This window comes from Zerene cesonia, chromosome 23, assembly GCF_012273895.1.
Source record: "Zerene cesonia ecotype Mississippi chromosome 23, Zerene_cesonia_1.1, whole genome shotgun sequence".
NCBI classification, from domain to species: Eukaryota; Metazoa; Arthropoda; class Insecta; order Lepidoptera; family Pieridae; genus Zerene; species Zerene cesonia.
The window spans coordinates 409,309-430,170 of NC_052124.1; the positions used below are offsets into that span (position 1 = coordinate 409,309).

General features: G+C 31.7%; 4 protein-coding genes across 9 annotated transcripts in view; 3 read left to right on the forward strand and 1 right to left on the reverse strand.

Moving 5' to 3' along the window:
- The window catches only part of LOC119836238 (cytochrome P450 4C1-like), a 6,011-nt gene extending 1,849 nt beyond the window's left edge, over positions 1–4,162 (forward strand). For both annotated transcript variants that reach the window (XM_038361511.1, XM_038361512.1), the window contains 9 exons: positions 61–167; positions 562–652; positions 1,060–1,245; positions 1,601–1,676; positions 1,894–2,197; positions 2,590–2,658; positions 2,940–3,108; positions 3,595–3,774; positions 3,855–4,162. In XM_038361511.1, coding sequence (XP_038217439.1) covers positions 61–167; positions 562–652; positions 1,060–1,245; positions 1,601–1,676; positions 1,894–2,197; positions 2,590–2,658; positions 2,940–3,108; positions 3,595–3,774; positions 3,855–4,018 — 1,346 coding nt within the window. In that variant the 3' untranslated portion in view covers positions 4,019–4,162. The remainder of the gene's footprint in view (positions 1–60; positions 168–561; positions 653–1,059; positions 1,246–1,600; positions 1,677–1,893; positions 2,198–2,589; positions 2,659–2,939; positions 3,109–3,594; positions 3,775–3,854) is intronic.
- Positions 4,163–5,151: 989 nt separating this feature from the next.
- On the forward strand, positions 5,152–10,519 carry LOC119836207 (serine/threonine-protein phosphatase Pgam5, mitochondrial). 3 transcript variants are annotated; one of them, XM_038361473.1, is made up of 5 exons: positions 5,152–5,456; positions 5,911–6,089; positions 6,514–6,731; positions 7,695–7,828; positions 8,561–10,519. In XM_038361473.1, exons 1-5 carry the CDS (start codon positions 5,290–5,292, stop codon positions 8,709–8,711), a joined length of 849 nt encoding a protein of 282 aa, XP_038217401.1. In that variant the 5' UTR covers positions 5,152–5,289; the 3' UTR covers positions 8,712–10,519. The 3 variants fall into 3 exon arrangements, with proteins under 3 accessions (XP_038217401.1, XP_038217402.1, XP_038217403.1); XM_038361474.1 differs by having other exon boundaries at positions 7,698–7,828; XM_038361475.1 differs by having other exon boundaries at positions 7,707–7,828.
- Positions 10,520–11,084: 565 nt separating this feature from the next.
- Positions 11,085–16,617, reverse strand: LOC119836208 (neo-calmodulin-like). 2 transcript variants are annotated; one of them, XM_038361477.1, is made up of 8 exons: positions 16,521–16,617; positions 15,591–15,724; positions 14,850–14,947; positions 13,581–13,717; positions 13,047–13,190; positions 12,623–12,832; positions 12,139–12,195; positions 11,085–11,793 (listed from the first exon to the last, which is right to left on the reverse strand). In XM_038361477.1, exons 2-8 carry the CDS (start codon positions 15,591–15,593, stop codon positions 11,687–11,689), a joined length of 756 nt encoding a protein of 251 aa, XP_038217405.1. In that variant the 5' UTR covers positions 15,594–15,724; positions 16,521–16,617; the 3' UTR covers positions 11,085–11,686. The 2 variants fall into 2 exon arrangements, with proteins under 2 accessions (XP_038217405.1, XP_038217404.1); XM_038361476.1 differs by having other exon boundaries at positions 15,582–15,724.
- A 2,096-nt stretch (positions 16,618–18,713) lies between these two features.
- Positions 18,714–20,862, forward strand: part of LOC119836194 (vacuole membrane protein 1) — an 18,626-nt gene continuing 16,477 nt past the window's right edge. Inside the window, exons 1-2 of one of the 2 annotated variants that reach the window (XM_038361455.1) lie at positions 18,714–18,851; positions 19,273–19,549. In XM_038361455.1, coding sequence (XP_038217383.1) covers positions 19,352–19,549 — 198 coding nt within the window. In that variant the 5' untranslated portion in view covers positions 18,714–18,851; positions 19,273–19,351. Of the gene's footprint in view, positions 18,852–19,272; positions 19,550–20,862 lie in introns of those variants that run through there. The other variant, XM_038361454.1, reaches the window with a different exon arrangement.

Below are 20,862 nucleotides of genomic sequence, written 5' to 3' on the forward strand. Positions count from 1 at the left end.
TTTGAATTGAGTTTTGACTTGAACATAATAAAGCAATACAACAATAATTATTGTTTACAGATATTTTAAGTGTAATGAAACAAATAATTACGGACCATGGTGAAATTATACGAATCTGGTTAGGTCCAGACCTGAACATTGTGGTCACAAACCCCGACGATATAAAGGTAGTTCTGGTTTTATGTTATATTTCAATGACATTTGTTCTCATTTTTAAATACTCTATGAAAAGAATCGTTCAAGTTAAGGGGCACCCTTTAATTACGTAAGGTTTCGTGAAATATTATGACCTTCGCTTCTGGTGAGCTTACACTATCCCACAGCGCAGTGTTTCACACATATGTGGAACACACACTATTTCTTCTTTCTATTTTTATTCTTTTTCATTCTTACGTACATTTTATTGTTCTTTTTTATAATTCACTGATGAATATGTATAATAAGGAATAAATAAATATTCCATTGACCTCCATCGTTTGGAAAATTAACTAAGTGGGCTACTTAGTTCATATTCCAAAAGACGGTCAACTGTACCATAAATAGTTAATATTTTTATTTCAGACACTTTTAACTAGTCCCAAAACCAGTGTGAAGGGTCCACAGTATAAATACATGGCGGATGTATTAGGAGGTGGTATATTGAGTGGATCTGGTAGGTACCTAACTAATATCTCATTCTTGTAAAGAAAATCACCTAACATTATGTCCCTAGTTAATTAGTTTCTGATGTATATTACGATTAAAACCCGTTACTCGTAGAAACGTGTATATTAAGCCAGCCAGCCAGCTAGCCAGAACTAGTTGTAAGTTAGTGTCCCTTTGTTATAACTAGTTCTGACTAGAAAAAACGCGTTCTAACGAAACGCGAGACGATCTGCACACAAAAATCAAAACAAAAGGCTTCTGTGTAACTGACTGTGATTATTTTGTGATTCCGGACTAATAAAACATTATTTCATTTGTATATGCTTGCTAGTTGCTAGTTACAAACAATTGCCTATAAATTCGCAAAATATAAAAATTTTATCAAATAATACTGAAAACAACACACTCTTTAAGGGGTCACATGGAGGAGACATCGGAAGATTGCATCACCAAATTACGGAAAGAAGGCTGTTGAGGGGTACACAAAAATTATCACTCAAGAAGTCGATATTTTACTTCTTAACTTGAACTCAATACCGAAAGGAAAACAGATAAATATTTACAAAGAAATTGTGAAATGCACCACATATACCGTATGCCGTATGTACCTATTAGCAATATTTGAAAATACTTCAAAGGTTATTATAGAAATCAACTTATGTGGGGATGACAAATTATTATTGAAGATATTATCATTTCAAAAATATTTGAAACTTCAGACTAATATGTGATAACACTAAAATTAATGTAAACATTATATTATCACTTCATAATATAAAGCAAGGCGCTTCCCGCGTCTGCCTGTATGTATTTTTATATCTACAAAACTACACAACGAATTTTGATGGGTTTTTTTTCATAGATAGAGTGATTCAAAATACGTACGCGTACGAAGACACGGACAAAAACTAGTTTCATAATACCATTCACATCGAGGTATATTCTTTTTTTTCAGAAACTTTATTAGGTTTTAACAGAGAGGAAACATCAAAAATTTCACATCTTCAAGAAATAATCGATTTAAGTCCACGGTAGAGTATTTGTTATTATATCTACTATAATAATAATTATTTAGAATGTTGTCGTAATATTAAAACATATACCTATGTTTTCATAATATAAAACTAACATTATTTCAATTAATATGTGTATGGTATGTGGTATTTCTATCGATTATTATTAGGTACCTGCCAAATTATATAAAACTTTTACAGCAGCTTATGTGCAATTTCTTACTTATGCTTACAGAATTTATGATATCACGTTTAAAAGAATGACGAAATGGTATCTGCAAATAGATCCTGTATTTTGGCTGACAGATTTACACCGTTTTCAAAAGAACTTCATAAAATTAATGTTTGATTTTGGAAATGATATTATCAACTGGCGTAATATGAAGCTAATGGCATTTAAAAACAACAATATTGAACGACCATACTCGGAAGATGATAATGTTAATAACGATGAATTAAGTATCGTGGATCGATTGATACTGTCCAATGAACTTAATAATGAAGAGTTGGTACATGAAATTTTCACTGTTTTTACTTCGGTGGGTATGGATTTGAATCTATCAAAATGTATGATTTATCGCCGCTATTAAGCGAGTTCCAGAAAAAAACACCCATAGAATATCATATGCTTAGCTTCGGAGAACGTTCATACACCATTTTTTTAAATAGCAATACAATAACTAGCAAGAATATTCGAATTCCCTCCCAATCTGGGTATTGTCTAAAATTTCATACTAAACAGCAAACGAAAGATTTTTGCAGTTGGTTTGGAGCGAAAATGAGTTTCGAAATATAACTCGTATTTTTTATTGGAGTTATTTTTTTTGAGACGTTCGAATAAGAAAAAATTTCCAGTAATGTTTAGAAATGTATACCAGGATTATATAATTTCCCAAAATATTCTTAGCCTAAATTCATTATTGCTTTACAGAGTCAGGAAGCTTCCGCAAAAATATGTTCGTATTTGCTTTTAATGATGGCATTCCATCCCGAGTCTCAGGTATATATTTATTTTTATATATTCAAAAATTTCTATCGTTTTTTATGTCTTAGCAGGCAACTAGTGATTCGTCTGATACTTAGTAAGCGATCACCACCTCCCATGAACATTCGCAGAGGTAGTGCGTCTGCGAATGTGCTACCCGCTTTAAAGGATAAAGAATATTGAAGACTAGACAGAAGGAATGGACGGAGAAGAGTTAGGATAGATTATATTTAGTGAACATTAAGTTAATTGATTTATTATACAATACCATCATTGGAAAAAATTTACATTTTCAGGAAACTCTATACAAGGAAATACATGAAGTCATTGGTGATAAGGACAAGGAAATAACTGAAGAAGATTTCAAAAAAATGCCGTACTTAGACATGGTTTATAAGGAGGTTTTAAGATTGTTCCCTATCGGTGCAATAATACAACGAACGATTCAAGAGGATATTACTATAAGTAAAATCTATCACAAAATTTAAAAATACCAATTAGATAAAAAAAATACATATAATACAGATGCATAAGATGCAAAATAGTTAAAAAAAAAAGAAATCAACTCTTAGACACCGCAACTGTCTGGACTCTAGAGCGAAGGCGTAGGCGTAAATTCCGCTTTGTAATCTTATTTTTCTATACCTACGTACATAAGTAGGTACTTCAGAATATTTTCAATACGGAACATATATTCCGGCTCTTTGGTGGAGGTGACAATTTACTGAATAATATCTATATTCGCCGAATGGCGCCTTTTGAAAACAATTAATTTCACAAATTGTACTTACATTTACCACTTTTATCTTAAATGGCCTTACATTATAATACAAGTATGTCCTAAAATTCAACAAACATTATTTTATTCAGCAAAATATATATATATATATATATATATATATCTATATATATGTACGTAAGTAATTTGATTTTTCTATAATTCTCTTTCAGGTTCATGTACAATCCCCGAAGGCGCTTCTCTAGTCATACCAATTTATCACATCCAACGTCATGAGCGGTTCTGGAAAAATCCAGAAGCTTTTGACCCAGATAGATTCAACCCCGAGAATTCAAAATTTCGGCACCCCTATTGCTATATACCATTCAGTTTGGGCCCAATGGATTGTATAGGTAATTAATAAATTACTGGTACTACCCATGTACACAAAAAACAAACTATGTACTAATTAATAATTTTACTTTACTTGCAGGGAGATATTTTGGTACAAAATTAATAAAAACTATAGCTATTCGAGTACTTCAAAAGTATGCATTATCTTCTCAAAGCAGTTACAATAATCTGCGATTGACAATTTCTGTATCTGTATTCTCACTTGATGGATATCCAGTTATTTTGACACCGAGAAGTAAATGAAGATACAAAATATAAAGGTGTACAAATACTAAAGTGTGGGACTGGGAAAGGGAAAAAACTTGTCGGAATTGTAAATAATATTTAAAAATTAAATTAAGTGTTATTGTAAAACCTTATTTGTAGTAACCTTTCGCTAATACCTAAAAAAACAGGGTTTTTAATAAATGTGTACATTTTGGCTTCTAGGTAGTAATTGTAAAATGGAGGTGTTGAGTATATAAGCTAAATTAAAAAACTTAAAGAATTGAAAGAAAGCTATATTATTTGTGGGTATAATATAAAAAGAGAAGTAAAATAAATCAATTATGTACCAACGTATATTTCGTACTTATTTTATATTCTTCCTAGCGAGGAAAATCCAGTGTAAAAAAAGTTTAAAGCTAAGTTTTCTTATAGAGCTTGCACTTCGAAACTAAGCCTTCGACAGAGTCATAATATGACATTTAATGTTCTTCATGATTAGCTTGTACTTGTTTAATTTCAGATTGTTGCTCTGAAGCAACAAGAAACCAAAATACTCGTGGTATTCGACCAGCATAAAATTATTATATTTTATGTCTATTTGCACAAAGGTCCAAATCATTGAGATCGTTTTTTTTTACTAGGTATAGAAGAATTTTGGTACAGAAAAGTTTAGGGGACTCTTGGCCTTTATTTCGTATTTTCATTAATAGATAATCACAAATACTCATAATGTCATATTGTCATATTGACACTTCACAACTTAAGTCCTTAAAGTTATTTAAAGGAATAGAGTCCATTGCTTCAGAATTTTTTCCTAAACTTATTTCGTTATAATTTAAATATCTTTTCTTAGCTGGAATTTAATCGTTTTTGTTATTTCTTCGCACAAATATCTCAACTTTGCAACTTTGCACAAATATATCCAAAAAATAGATAAAACATACTTTCACAGACATTTAAATGAACGACAACTTAATGATTGATTGCCAGTTGAAGAAATGAAATCCAATAGTTTTACACAATATGGCGAAGTGTTTTTTTTAACTGTTCGGGCTATATTTTTCTAAATTATTAATCTCTTAATGGCACAAGTATAAACATTATCTGTGTTGATTAATACGTCTGTGGCTTTTAATGTTAGGTTATCAGTCAACATCTGTCAAGTGTCAATGTGTGTCCTTGTGTCATATAACATACAGTGTCGTTGACCTAAATAATCCGAAATAATTATCGTTTTTTTAGCATACTTTCAAATACGTCAATGAGTTCAATTATAATCTAGGTCTATAAATTTAAAATCGGTTAACATGGCTACGTTCTCTAGGCTTCATAAAATTGCGTTGATAGGTTTAGGTGCAGTTGGTGGAGGTCTCGCTTACTATCATATCGGTAAAAATGAGAAGAAGTTCGATGTTCAGAACTCATGGACTACGAACTATACCCCCAGTGTCAAGTGGGAAAAGAATTGGGACCAGTAAGTACACAAGCTTAAAGAATTATAAAATTTGCCGTTTCATTCAGATTTTCATTAATATTTCTTGTTCATCTTGAGTTAAGCAAACCTCATTGTAAATAAATAAATATCAATTGTTGATAAATGTACTAATAGGTGGGTATGAGCAGGTTCTCAAATACACAATATCATGGATAGATATTAGAAATTAGGTGTCCTACAATATTTCTGAATTCTTCTTAGATATCCAATTTTTTTTTTGTTTTTTGCCCTGTTTATCTGTAGTTAAATATGCTAATTTGTTTAATAAAAAAAAAATACTATTAATTTATAAAATTCAAGACAAGATTTTGTTATATTATTCATAGAGAAGAGTTGCTACTTTGGTGATACAAAAGCTTTATAAAGTAACATAAGCTGGACACATTTAAAAATGGTTTTCATACAACTAAATAAACCTTAATTTCTCTTTTAGTCGTGAACCTGAATCCATAGTAAAACCAGCAAAATCAAACAAGCCAGAAGACGAAAACAGATTTAATGAACAAGTGGAAAAGGCGAAGAGCAAAGCTGTCAGGCATTTATTTCTAATAAGACACGGACAATACCATGTTGATGGCACTACTGATTGCGAACGGACTTTAACTGAGTTAGGTGAGATATAACATACACAGGAGTCACTAAAAATATGGACCACATTGTTTTGGTAAATTTATGTACTAATTTAAGAAAAGTATAGTTTTCTGTAGTTCATTTAAGTTGTATGTAAAATTAATTTAGCATGATCATAAACAATCTTAAGATTTTCTCATTAGGAGAAAACAGTTTTTTTTTTTAAATCAACCAATGACATCAATAACAAAGAGGGAGTTATCATAACTCAACTTTTTTTTCTGGCTTTGTTACCTCAGAACTTTTGACTAGATAAACCAATTGTTTTATAAATATTTATAATAATTGCCTTCCATCTGGTACTTAAATATTGTCCAGCTCAGACAATTTGAAGGTGGTTTAGGTAGGTAGGATTTTGATTTAAAATAGTTATTTGTATACTAATAAAATTCTAATTAATTTTCAGGCAGGCAGCAAGCAGACATAACTGGCAAGAGGCTAGCAGAGTTAGACATAAAATGGGACTTATTAGTCAGATCAACAATGACTCGAGCCCAGGAAACAGCTAAAATCATAGCAAAGCATTTACCAAAAGACATTGAGATTAAAGACTGTCAATTGTTAGAGGAAGGTGCTCCAATTCCTCCAGAACCGCCTGTAGGACATTGGAGACCAGAGCCTAGAGTAAGTTGAGACATTTATTACATCTCCTTAATATTGATAGAATTTCATCTAGCTTATACACATGCCATTTTGGAGGAGTTTTGATTTGTTGTCCATAAATGTAATATGCAAATTTCATTTGTAATGATTTGTTGGGCTTACACCGCTTATCTTGTGGGGTCTATAGGTTGTACCTATTTATTTAAGGGATTATTTATCATTATCAACATACGCACTATGTATTTGATTTTCAGAAAAGGAAATATATTGCTGTCTCTGATTTGTTATCTCAAACAATTATTTACATAGTAATCATGCACTGCTATTGTCTAAGTCTCACAGTATTATATAATAATAAGAAAATGGTTTTAATTGGCTATTGTTATATTATTATAAAGCTGAAGAGTTTGAACTTTGAAAATGGAAATTCTGGGCCAATAAAAAAAAAAACTTATCCTTGAATATGTACCGGATCCCTGAGTATTGTGTACTATGTACATACCATCGGAAAATCTAAACGGACCACTGGTTTAAAATAAATGTTTTAGTGAAATTTTAGTAGGTTATTATTTGAGAAGAGACAGAGGCAGGAATATGTGTTTCATTGTATGTATCAACTCTTGTGTATTGTATCGGCTGATAGTCCATCATTACTGACCAGTCTTGCTTATAACCATTAACCTTGTGTCCATTTATACTAATAAATTAGTTATCCAAGTAGTTTGTACATGATTTCCTTTCCAACCTTTTTATAACAAACTGCTGTTCAAATAATGACTGATTAAATTTTAATGATAAGAAACAACTAGACTTTAATTTCAATTTCAATAATGGATTCATTATCATTCAATTGTTTATCATCACACCACTTAAAGTTATTTCATGTACATAAATAAAAAATAAATATATCTGCTATTTTTAATCTGTACCGTCGCGTAGCAACACTGGGCAGTATAATAATGCAGTATGGTATCGCATGTGTAGCAGTTCTTCCAGGATAGCGCGAGGATAGAGGCGGCGTTCAGGCGCTACTTCTACAGAGCGCCGCCGGATCAGACTCACGACACGTACACGTTGCTCGTGTGTCACGCTAACGTGATACGCTTCTTTGTGTGCAAGTGAGTTTTTTATTATTAAATTCATCATCACCATCACCATCATCATCATCATCACCATCGTCATCATCATCATCGTCATAATCATCACATGCCCATATATGTTTCCACTGTATCTTCCCTCCTCAGGGATCTGGGTATAATCTACCACATTGGCCAAGTGCAGGTTGATGGTAATTCACGAAATTTTTCTTATAGAGCAGCAGTGAATGCTGATATGGATAATACGAAGATAAATTAAAAAAGAAATATGCTAACCGCACGCTTTCCGACTTTCATCTGAGGTTCTCAGCAGTGAGTGTGGTTTTTTATATCAACAGGCAACTGATATAGTGGTTAGCCTGATAGTAAGCGATCACCACCGCCCATGAACATTCGCTTATATGGGGTTAGGAATAAGGAATAGACTGACGATTAGAAAAAAGTAAAAGACTGGGAAAGGTAAGGAAGAAAAACCCGGCTCCCCCACTCACTGTATGAAACACAATAGCATGCGACTATTAAAAATTTGTTGCGTAATTTTCAATATTTAAGCATATATAGGGACAGAGAGACAAAGTGACTTTGTTTTATACTCTCTCTCTCTCGCTCTCTCTTTTCAGCTTTTCTCCGTCCACTGTTGAACATAGGCCTCTCCTATGTAGTGATAATATGAAGAGCCTTTAATTCTTTCACCATTCCTTAGCTATATAAAAACATCTTGTATACTTAATCGATAATAAAAAAATCTTTCAGAGCGCTCCAATTCCCGCCAGAAGCTTGGCTCCGGATATCACTAAACCACGCGTCGATAACATGGCTGTCGATATTACCGAACGGTAACGTAGTGCTGCGCTCGCTCAGCGATACCGGTCACATGGAGCCGAAGTACATCACTAGCCGGTAAACTTCCGGTGCTATTTAGCTAGTTGTATTGTGGTTTTTGATTAAGTAGGTAGTCCTTTTGAGAATGAGACAAAATTAAAAAAAAATATAGCCTCTCGGTGAACATTTGTCGACCACAGTTGAGCAATATTGTTGATGGTGAGGGGGAATGTTGCAGGAGTCTTTATTCAAAGGTTATACGCAGTATTGCTAGCAACTCCGCAACACCTTGTTTCAACTTTGTTGCTAAGCGATCACCATAGATAGAGGGCGTAAGGTTTTGGTTTGTCTCTATGAGAATTAGATGAATTGAACATATGGTATGCGATCCATATATATAGCTTTGATCGATATTATTATATATCAAATTGGTTTAAAGCCTGCAACATGAATATGCTTTTAATTGAATCTGATATATTTATTATATTTAACCGCTGATTCTGAAATGACAGATTAATGATAATAAATAAATCCTGATTAAAAACCGTTAACATTTAAATTTGTAACTTGTGTTACCCACGAAACAAAGACTTACACTACCAGTCTCCTTATAAAAAATGTAATGTTGCGGTAAAAAATATATTTAAAAAATCCAGCTTACAATAATCATATAGTTGAGAGGTGTATTGTTAAAGAAAATTCCTAAGAAAAAGTGAAATAATCAACAAAGCAATATTAGCAGTACTAGTGTAACCAGTTCCTTGAATTAAAGAAAGTTCTTAAAATCCATATCACATAGATTTATTGTCAATAGAATTACCTCATGTATTAAATGACAATACTAAATGCCATTTTTAAACACTTACATAGTGTACTTAGTGCTAGCTCTATTTAAATAATAGTAATAGGTAATAATCATAATAAATTTCAACAGGAATTATGAACCTATAAGAGACTTGTTTGTAAAGGAAAAAAGCAATTAAACGGAATACAAGTGATGTTTTGTACCTTTTTAAAAAAAGAGCAACATACATAGGTTACAAATAATATTTATTCATTGTAAGTATGTAGCTATATTAATTTTTAATGGTATAGCGACACACACGCCACAAGATGGCGCGAAAAATAGATGGAACTGCTTTTTCTTGTAGCTTTTTTTAAATAACTTACTTTTTCATAAAAGAAAATAGGTACAATAAAATAAATGATTAATTATCTTTTTTTTTTATTCTATCATAATGCTAAATATACATTTGAAATATTAACAATGACATGTTTAATATCATATCAGTTATGTATCCTTATGCAAAGTAAAAATTATTAAATCAAATTTCATTTATAAAGACTTCAATTCTTATGAAATAGTTTGATATTGAACTACTATCACTGCCAATTGTAGTTTTCATATTATGCATTGTGTCTTATATAGATATGTCTGTTAGATTTTGATCGTGCTAATCTCAATGAATCTGGAATGTACCATGGGCAAAGCCATAATGAAACAATAATTATTATTTTAAATGACTTAGATTTGTATTTTATAGTTTTTAAAAGTAAACTCATTTGTTAACTATAATGCTGTAATGTTTTGACAAGTGACGTTTGAGAATTACTATGACACCTCAATGAAGGAAAAAGACAACTAATAGGTTCTAGCGCCATCGCTTTCCCACACTGGAATAAGTACTACTTTAAGGCGTCACGGTAACCATCTTGTCCAGTATAGTCTTATTTTCAAAATTTGTTGCAATGAACCAAGTAACGTTATCTTTTACCAGAATACCTCAAACTAAACTGTAATATTGTAATGTAATTAGAAGAATATGTATTTCATGAATGTATATAAGTGTAAATACAGTTTTCGATAACGTATTAAAATTGTGAAAGATTTTCATTTGTTTTATTTCTTTTCCTTGGTAAAATGCTGGTTTTGTAGATATCATTTTATAAGTAATTGTCTCATCGACATCAAACATCTATCATCTATTTATTGTGAATATGATGTACTTATTATATAAAAAAAGTTATTAGAAATATTTATTATGCAATTTTATAAATATATTCTAGGGTAATTTGAATTTCAATGAATAAAACACATTTAAAATAGTCTTGGTCGCGATTTATTTATTAGTTTTAAAGCGAGAGGATTTAACGCTATGATAAAACCACCTTAATTTCTAACACAATTCGTTGTTTTACAATTAAATTACTACTGGTAAAGAGCAACGACATGTGCTAGGGATTCTATAATACAGATAATATGATTTAAGTCCAATATTTGACGTCGTAATTTTTCTAGATTTTCATATGCATTTTATAAATCTGTAAGGCGAATTAAAGTAATTGTTAAGAGGTAATTGATTATGTATATAATATTAGTAAATTTAATTTTTCGATATGGAAACACGATAATTTGGGGTACCTATTGTTAAGGCTGGCACACAATATAACACAATATAACGCGGTTTTTATAGCGTTGCCAGTTGTTAGGCATCAATGTGTGCGCTAGCTATAATGAATATAGAAAGATACTTTTAAAATTACACAATACTATATTAATTGTACGTAATTATTATATTTATATAAAATTTCTGTAGGTAGGTTGTGGTCACAACCAATTCACAACTATACTTTTAGCGACAACTAGGTATAGTTTAGGTGTAGAAATGTAGAGAGATATGGAGTGACTAGAAAAATACAGATAATAAATATATTTTTTTAAATAGATAAGAAAATTTGTTGATAATATTTTTTGAAAAAGGCTAGGTATTTCATAAGCTAATATAGATTTAAGAAGGTAAGTTTCTAATACATAAGTAAGAAAAAAGTTTCATTTAAAATCGCTACATTTTGTAAACGTTATTATTTTTATTAATTCCAATTAGTTTTCCAATCAAAAAAGTTGATTTTTCATGAAACAATTAATTAATAGTACCGTTAAATCTTATAAAAATACACATTTTTGGAGAAATTTAAGTTCAAGAGGTATCAAAAAAATGAAACACTAGGTAATTATTCAAGTATTCAGAATCTGTGGAATAAACGAAGAGTAGAAATCTACAGAGCCAGCACAGATCTATGTTGGGGAATGTCAGCATCAATCAGATCATCATCCTCTTCATCATCACAAGCGTCTTCTGGTTCACCGAGCGCTCGAACGAATTCTACAACCGAGAAACGTGATAAATTTGTATTTTTAAATATTTTAATTACAAGTTTTAGTATAAAAAGAATTCGGTCGTTATGGGTTGCCTTCATCGTGATTGTTTTTTTTTTCATTTCTTTGGTGAAATGTATTAAATCGTTTCATTCGTTTAAAAATACGAAAAGTAATTAGCTTCAATGCTGTGGTTTAAATATTTAACCGTATTAATAGTATTATGGTTTTTGTTCGTAATTGTAACAAAAAAGTGGGTTTGAAAAACCAGTAATTATCATATCATTATCATAGATTATAATCGTTATTATATGTTCTAGTAATTACTATTTTTATTAATACATTAACTCACCCAAGAAATCAATACGACCGTCGCCGTCAGAATCAACTTCCTTGATCATATCTTCAACTGGAACAATGGGATTGATTTGAAACAACACTACTTTCTGATAAAGTCTCTCATAGACTATTTAATACTTTTTAACATATTCATACGTTATTTTTAAACTCACAGATAAGCTAAACAGAAACCATCATAAGCTGTGCAACGACTCTTAAATCAACTTTAACATGCTTCTATTAGCTTCGTCTGTATGTTAGTATGAAGTTTACTTTTAACTCGTTTTTGACCCACTTTAAACGAACAGATTTCATTAAAACTTTGTACAATTATAAAGAATCAGTGACAGTACAATTATTTTATGACTTTTTCTTATTATCCGAATTAGGATCGCGAAGATTACCTACCGAATATATATTTTGAGACCATTTGGTTGATTCTATGATCATAAAAGTGTGTTTTTAAGTTTTTTTTAAATATATTTTATTATACTCACTCTCCTCTTCAGACAGGTCCTCCCCCAAACACTGCAGTACAGCTCTCAAGTCGGACGCACAAATATACCCCCTATTGTGCTTATCGAACACTCTGAAAGCGTCTCTCAGTTCACGCTCCTCCTGTTCGGCTGAGCTGGTGTTCCCTCCAGAACCAGACATCGATTTGGAGAGAATGTTGACGAACTCCTCGAAACTTACGTTGCCGTCACCTAGAGTAAATCTGGCTGTTCAGGTCGCGTATGAAAACATAACTATACAATTGGAATTATACTAGCAATACTTTAATCCCATACGCTTAATTCCGACTTATTCATATCATATACATGTTTCCTTTAATATACCGAAGCGCCAAACTACTGATAATATAATACTTTACTAGGCCATAGCGGTATATTATCTATGGCAAACTAATCAATCTCTTACCATCACTGTCCACTTCCTGCAACATGTCTTGCAATTCCTCTACTCGTGCGAACTGTCCTAAACTCCGCATCACGCGACCCAACTCCTCCTTGGTTATTGTCCCATCACCGTCCTTATCGAAGAGGCGGAATGCTTCACGGAATTCTGATTGGGAGTGGTTTGGTACAAATTTATATGAATGTTCTTACAAAATAGATGATAAAATGTAAGAAATATTTCAAGACAGATAGTTAAACAGATTCTAAATTCTTAATATGTAAACCGTAGTCGTTACGATTTTGTAAATGATTTGTACAGCCGATAAACTATTTCTATATCTTAAGAAAGTGTTATTTATACTAGAAATATATTTGGCAATAAATTTCAACTGGTGATGTTATCCACTTGCGAAAATAAGTTGAATAGTCAATTTATTTCCTCCGCGCTCGCCTGGGTACGAACCCCCAGATTATCAATTTAAGTGCGAGGTCGTTACAACTGAGAAATACATTAAAGGTTTGTATGTATACAATACAATATCATTTGCGCAAATACCTTTCATTTGCGTGCGAGTGATGCCGGTAGTCTCATCGATAATAGATGCCTTTCTATCCAGGGTGGTATTGGCCGCCGGCTTCAGGAAGCTCACTTGCCGTTGTCGCGGTGGAGTCAGCGATCTTACTGATGTTTGACTGGTGAAATATTATTTATGTTGTATATTTAAATTATAACTGGCATTAATTAGGCGATCCTATTACCTACTATTTTCTCAAATATTGGTATCTAAGTCCTAATTAATGGATTTTTTTCTGTTGCTTTTACATTTAATGTTACTAGTAAAATATATTAAACCAATTCTCAAATATTTTCTGTTATTTTTTCACATTACGCAGGCTATAATTTGTTTTATAAGCAAGTAGTGTAAGAATGTGATAAATTGATCGCCTAGAATATACCATAGAAATAATTCCTCGCGTTGGTTCTGTATTAAATATTAATTAATATATTCCGCGGTCTCGCTAGTTTTATTTTGTATTGTAATCGTTCAACGATTTCCTACATAAGTTATGAACACAGTTCTGATTCAAGTGGTTAAAAATATTTTTAATAATAATGAATTTGAATCGGATGCAATAAGATGTTATACCTACATCTTATTGCATCCGATTCAAGCCGTGCGGTGCCATGCCGAGTACCTACTCGATGCACCTGTTCATACAGTATAAAGAGTGCTTTATTTGTACCATAAAGTTTACTTAGATGTATTCCCTGATAATAACGTTTCATGAAACAACCATTGTATCAATTTTTTGGAGAAACATGTCTTATGATGACTCATTGAGAGAAGGTAATTTTATATAATCGTCCGAAATAAATATCAACACACATTCATTTTATTTGTATGATTTATCACGTCAAATATCGAATTCAGGCAATGCGATATCAAGTCATGAACACCTTTTTTTTTTAAACATGAATGTCTTCGATGCTAATTGCAATCCTTGTATTTCCATAGCTAATAGTAATTTATTTTTCCATTGTTATAAAAAAAAAAAATGCTTATTCTTGGCAGACAAATTGTATGAAAATGTGGGTCGTCTGATGATAAGCGCTACTTGTACGCCATGATCATTAACAGCCCCTCTTAACAACTCTGCAAATGGATTAACGATTTTTAATTGAAAAGGGATTAAGAAAGGATTAACGAAAGCAATAAAGGATCTCCTCCTCCTCTGGCTTCCCCACTCACCGAACGAAACATAGCAGCTACTATATCACGGCAGACATCTGTAAAAGTGTTTGTTCAATTAAATAATATGTTACCTTTCCGATGGACTGACCGCGAGGTTCACAGTTGGCGGTCCGCGACTTTCTTGATTTTCGTCTGGTGGACCTGGTTCAGTGTTGCTCGTTTGGCGAGTCTAACACGATAAATAAATAATATTTTATCGTATTTAATTACAAATAGAAATCTATATGCAATATAGGATACAATAGATAGGCAGATATATACACTGTACACTGTACAACAACAAATAAAACAATGTTATGGCTGGATACCGCGCCTTCACACTTCATATATATAAGAAGTGGATAAAAGGATAGGATAGGCTGTGAGTACATAATTTATTCCCTTGCGGAGACGCAGGACAGGTTAGCTGTCACATATTATGTATTAGGAAAATAGGAAAAGCCCAGAAGACATGCATACATGGACTTTGCCTCGTGGGATATTACAGAATACTTTGACTATGCTAGGCGTTTAGCAGTTTTTACGAATGTGAAATATGATTTATATATCTAGATTCTTACAAAACATAAATAACGCTAATAGCTAAAGCTAGTATAGTATAAGTTATCTGTGGTTAAAGTATCTCTCCATATACCAAATAGCGCTATTTTTAAATTGCTGTTTTCGTAGCAAAGAAATATTTTATAAATGAGATTTTTTTTGTATTCCATTGTTAAACTAAAAAAGGTTAGGTTAGTTTAGTTAGGATTATTACTTTTTTTTCGTTAATTTGCCATATGATAATTGTATGAAATATATCTTACTTTTCTTACCATAATGCCTTTGAGCTGATTCACCAGAGGCGAATCAGCGAAAAAGTTGTTCACCGCGGAGAATATTTTTGCTTGTTAGCTTGTCTTGATAAGGCAGGCTGTTCCGCCCGCCCAAACGTCTTACAAAGAAGGCTCTATAAATTATTTTAAATGCAATTAAAAAAGTACATAATTTTATATTATGTGCATTTTTGTTATGGCTCAAATATAATTGCCCGAAACGGCCAATATTCACACACAATTAAGGTATTCATTAAAAATTGTAAAGAAATGTGGGTTGTACTGTTTAAAATTCGAGCGTCGATTATTCATATTTTAACATTATTTAAATGAACTATTAGCGAGGGAATAAAAACTGTTTCTCATTTATTTATTATCTAAAACCTTCAACCAAAATATCATCTCTCAGTACAATCAAAAGTTTTATCTCTGAAGTGCTTATCATATATACTCATTACTTGCCTAGACTTGTGGGAGAAAAACTGTATCTTGCACTAAGCACAGTACTCATTTCATAATTCCAAAATAACTTGAAAAATATAATATTACGCATAAAGGAATAAGGACGAAAGTTTCTTTCTGTGTAGTAAAAATTCCCTTGACCCACATTATACTTTTATCTAGTAAGTACCTTTACAAACAATAGATATACACTTTTACATTAAAAGCTTCATAATTAATCCAAAAGACAAAACAATGGTAATTAAAATAAAGTCATTAGTAATTAAGCTTTGAAGTCTTAACTACTCATATATAGCTTTATGAGACTACAAATAAAATACTTTTTAAATTTATTACAACAACTAAACATAATTTTGATTGATTTAATCATTTATCTATTTGTATCACATTAAACAATACTGCAGTACCTACATATTTAATAGTAAATTGAATGATTATGTAAAAAAGTGTTTTCTTTATTTTTGTTACCTGTTGGTAGCTATGATATTGTTGCAATTCGCTTGAGCACCAGCTACACGCTGTAAGCAGCAGAGCTGGCTAAGAACTGGTGCCCCGTGGATGCTGCGTCTGTGCGCGGGTCAGCAGAGCTGACACTAAACGCGCATGCGTAACAACGATCTGTGGTATACAGAAGCAGCGATTTTTCCGTATTCCTCTTATTTCATTAAATTCAAAGAATTTTAAGACGATTTTCAACTTGATTGCTTCATTCCGTTTTTGAAATTTATGGTCCTTTGGTATTTGGAATATGCAAAACATGCTGCGCAACTCATACAACAGAAAATCTTTAAGTCAAACTTCGATTGAAAACCTTAATTAGGCTCCAAATCTTCATTACTCGAAATATAAACCCTCTATAATAACTGGAAAATTTCGATTTCACCTCTGTATCTCGAACATATTATTTCTTTCGCGACTCCTGTGCGGAGAGTGAAATAAAAATCGATTTAAGTAAATTGATCATAATATTTAACCTACGTATTCTATTAATGGATTATCAAAGAATTAACCCCTAACATCACATTTTTTTACATTCATCAAAAAACTCATCAACAAATTGATTGCGAAACAGAAAGATGTGCATTTCAAGAATATAACATAATATGTTTATTTTTATAATAAACTAGCTGCACCCGGCAAACGCTGTTCTGCCTTACTCTGATCATTTAGGGGGATGAAAACTAGATGTTGGCCGATTCTCATAGATACCGGATAAGCACAAAAATTTCATCAAAATCGGTCAAGCCGTTTCGGAGGAGTATGGCAACGAAAACTGTGACACGAGAATTTTATATATTAGATATGCTATTCAGTGGAAGGCTGAATAGGCCCAGCTAGCACTCGAGAAGTTTCCACGCCTTGCGTCGTACATAAAATAAAAAAGACACAAAATAAGCCCTACTAATTATTATAAATGCATAAGTAACCCTGTCTGTCTCTTCTTCACGCCTTAACCACTGAACCGATTTAGATGGAATCTAGTTCTGAGATAGTTTCCAGATAGCACACCAGAGAAAGAACCCTCCGCTATTATAACTTCAAGTTGCGCTCGTCGAAAATGTTGTATGGACATATTTTTTCATATTAATCATTGATTGGGCAAATAAAAATTAAAATACAATTGGATTGAATAAAAATATGACAGATTTGTTATAATTGTTAAATTTTGTTATAATGCTGATAAAATGATGAAACAATATAACCAATCATTCCTCATATTTTGTAGGTGAAAGATTAATTATAAAGGAGTTTGGTAGTATACGTGCGAGTTCACTTTAATACTTTTACTTATAGGTACAATATATGTATGTAGGAGTCGAGCACGCTTCGGCACGAATTGGGCCAGTTCGCACCAGGGAAGTACCACACCCCCACAGATAACTGGCGTGAAATAATGGCATGCAATTATTATACTCCTCTTTGGTAGCCACCACACGGTTGTCACTGTGTTTCGGACGGTGAGTGGGGGAGCCGGAAGCTCGTTTCCTTTTCCTAACCCATCCCAGTCTATTCCTTCTTTCCAGTCGTCAATGCTTTTCTTTTCCCTTATCCTTTAAAAGCGGGCAGCGCATCGGCAGAGGCACTACCTCTGTGAATGTTCATGGGCATTAGTGGTCGCTAATCTTCAGGCGAACCACCAGCTTAGCTGCCCGCTATGACATAATCAATAAAAACAATAGCAAAGTAATCCAAATTATAAATAAATAATAAAGATTATAAAACATCATATATCTTCCTGATCTTCTCTTTGTTAATGGCTTCAAACATCATATCAATTTACACAAGCACTCCCGTCCCGTATTATTATGCTACTCTTTGACTCCCGTCTTCGTTCCAATATAAAAATCATTCTGTAATCTGTGCACACTATTTAATTTTTTTTCCTATTCATTAATCTATAATCTTTCAACACGTCAGTGTTGGTAAAAATTGCCATTAGTAAAAATTTTACCTACATATTTGATAAAAAAGTATTTTTATATATTAAACTGAATTCAAATAATAATTCTTTACATTCACATTTTTAACTTATTCTCAAGTTTCAATATTCAGTATGATAACTTTAATAACATCAATATCAAAATAAATTAAAAAGTACTGGACCGATTCAAGGAGGAAGGTAACTGTTATCTAGCTAGTGGCAACATTATATTTAGTTTTCCGTGGTTCTTAATGAGGAGTGGTAGTGTTTTAGTAAAAAAATAAATTTGTGTAGTTTTGTGTATTTTTATTCACCTGTTTATATTTAAAATCGGAATAATAAAAATTATAATTTAATTCGTGGGTTTATTTGTTAATGTAAGTATATTTTGTTGTTTAATTTTATTTTTGTTAGGTTAGAAATTGCATCAAATTCTGCTGACTGTCCCGAATGAAATTACTAATTTATAATGCTTATTTTATTAGGGGCTGACAGTGGCTTTTTTATAGTAAATGCTGATTAATGACTCGTATACGCAATCAATATTATTATTCAAACAACATTGAAGATACACTTCAATGAACATCGTTTAAAATCGATATTCCGACGAAGTTTAAAAGGTTAAACTTATAGCAGCAGTTTAAAAATATACATATACCCTGTAGCCCTATTTATTATTTTTGTTTTTGTTTCAAAGTATTTATGTTATAATTTTTTATAGTTTAAAAATAATCTGTATGTTTAAAGAACTAACAAATAAATTGAATTGTTGCTTATGTGATATTTGTGCAAACCAAGACTGGGAGATAAAGCTTACCGAGATATTAGAATGAAGATATATAAATAGCTTAAGCTTAGCAGAACAGTCAAAGGAATAATGACAAAGATAGCTAGCAACCGTCGTGTTCGTAACCAAGCCGCATCTCTAGCTATACCGCGCCAAAACTCTGTGTCTGACAATGGCAAAGTACGCCAGAACCTCAGTCCAGAAGCTCTGGCGTCGATGAATAAGGAACAGCTAAGAGCGGAATGCAGAAAACGAGGTCAACGGACATCGGGCAACAAAAATGAGCTGGTATATTGCTAGTTGTATGTTGATGTGTGATTTGATTTTTTTCAATGCCAGTCTGTTTTGAATCTTGCTTGTTATCGTTTCAGTTTTGGAGTTATTTTAGTTTTCGCTTTAATTTTTAGGCAATTGCCTGAAGTGATGCATGTGTTCTATTATTTCAGCATTATTATTTTGTTCTAGTCTTGCCTACATTTGTGACTACTTATGATTTAATTTAGATTTATTCCATACAATATTATATACTTTCTTCCAATTCAAGTGTGTTCAAACCACAATAATGATATCTTAACAATTATTTCTTAAATTAAAATAACTTAAAATTTATTATTTTAATGTTCTGTAGATGTGAAAATTAGAGTTCAGTAAATAAGCTGATAATATTGAAATTCTTAATATGATTCATGTAAATCTATACATTATTAAAAGCTTTATAAATTTGCACAGTCATATTTCCAGATATGACAATATTTTGAAGTAAAAAATTATCTTATCTATTCATTTACTCTTATGATTTTTCACTAGTGTATGCTGATTGTGTGTAGGCTTTGAGTTTTTTTAAGTTCATAAAGAACTGTGTGTTTGTGTGTTAGTTAAATTAGTTTGATTTATTATAATTTAAACATCCAATAGAAACTCCCATTTCTTATAACAGCTAAATTTAATATAAATTAGAATATAACAGCATGTAAACTCCCATACAAAATAGATTAACAAACAAAACAAGTTACCATCTCGGAAGACAGGGTTTGGTTTGAAACTTACAAGAATTCTTAGTAACGGTTGCAGGAAGCTAATATATAAAAATATATTTTTATATCATTTTACATATCTATTATATACAAGTTTCATATATTATAGTGCTACTCATCATACTTTCATATTTAATTACAATAATTTTTCCTTAAAATGTTTATGTTCACCTTTTTAAAGCTCTCCATAACAAATACATATATATGGAGTGAAGACATATATATTATTTTCTACAGCTTAGACGTCATTTCCCATTTATTTACACAAAGATTCTTTATATATGCCAATCATGTAATTACCAACTTACATAAAATATTTATGATTGGTCTGTATAATTATCTTGATATGGAGTTATATACATTTGTAATTACATAGATTGACTTGGATGTGAGATTATTTATTGTTTCTCTATTCCATGTTAATCTTTGACACTTCCCGGGGAAGTATCGTAATTTTTGAAGATTAGCATAATCCTACTTCCTACTTATTCTACTATACCTAGTCTTGCCATAAATATTGTAATAAAGAAAAAAGAAAATTGTTAACTGCAAATAACATTTATTACT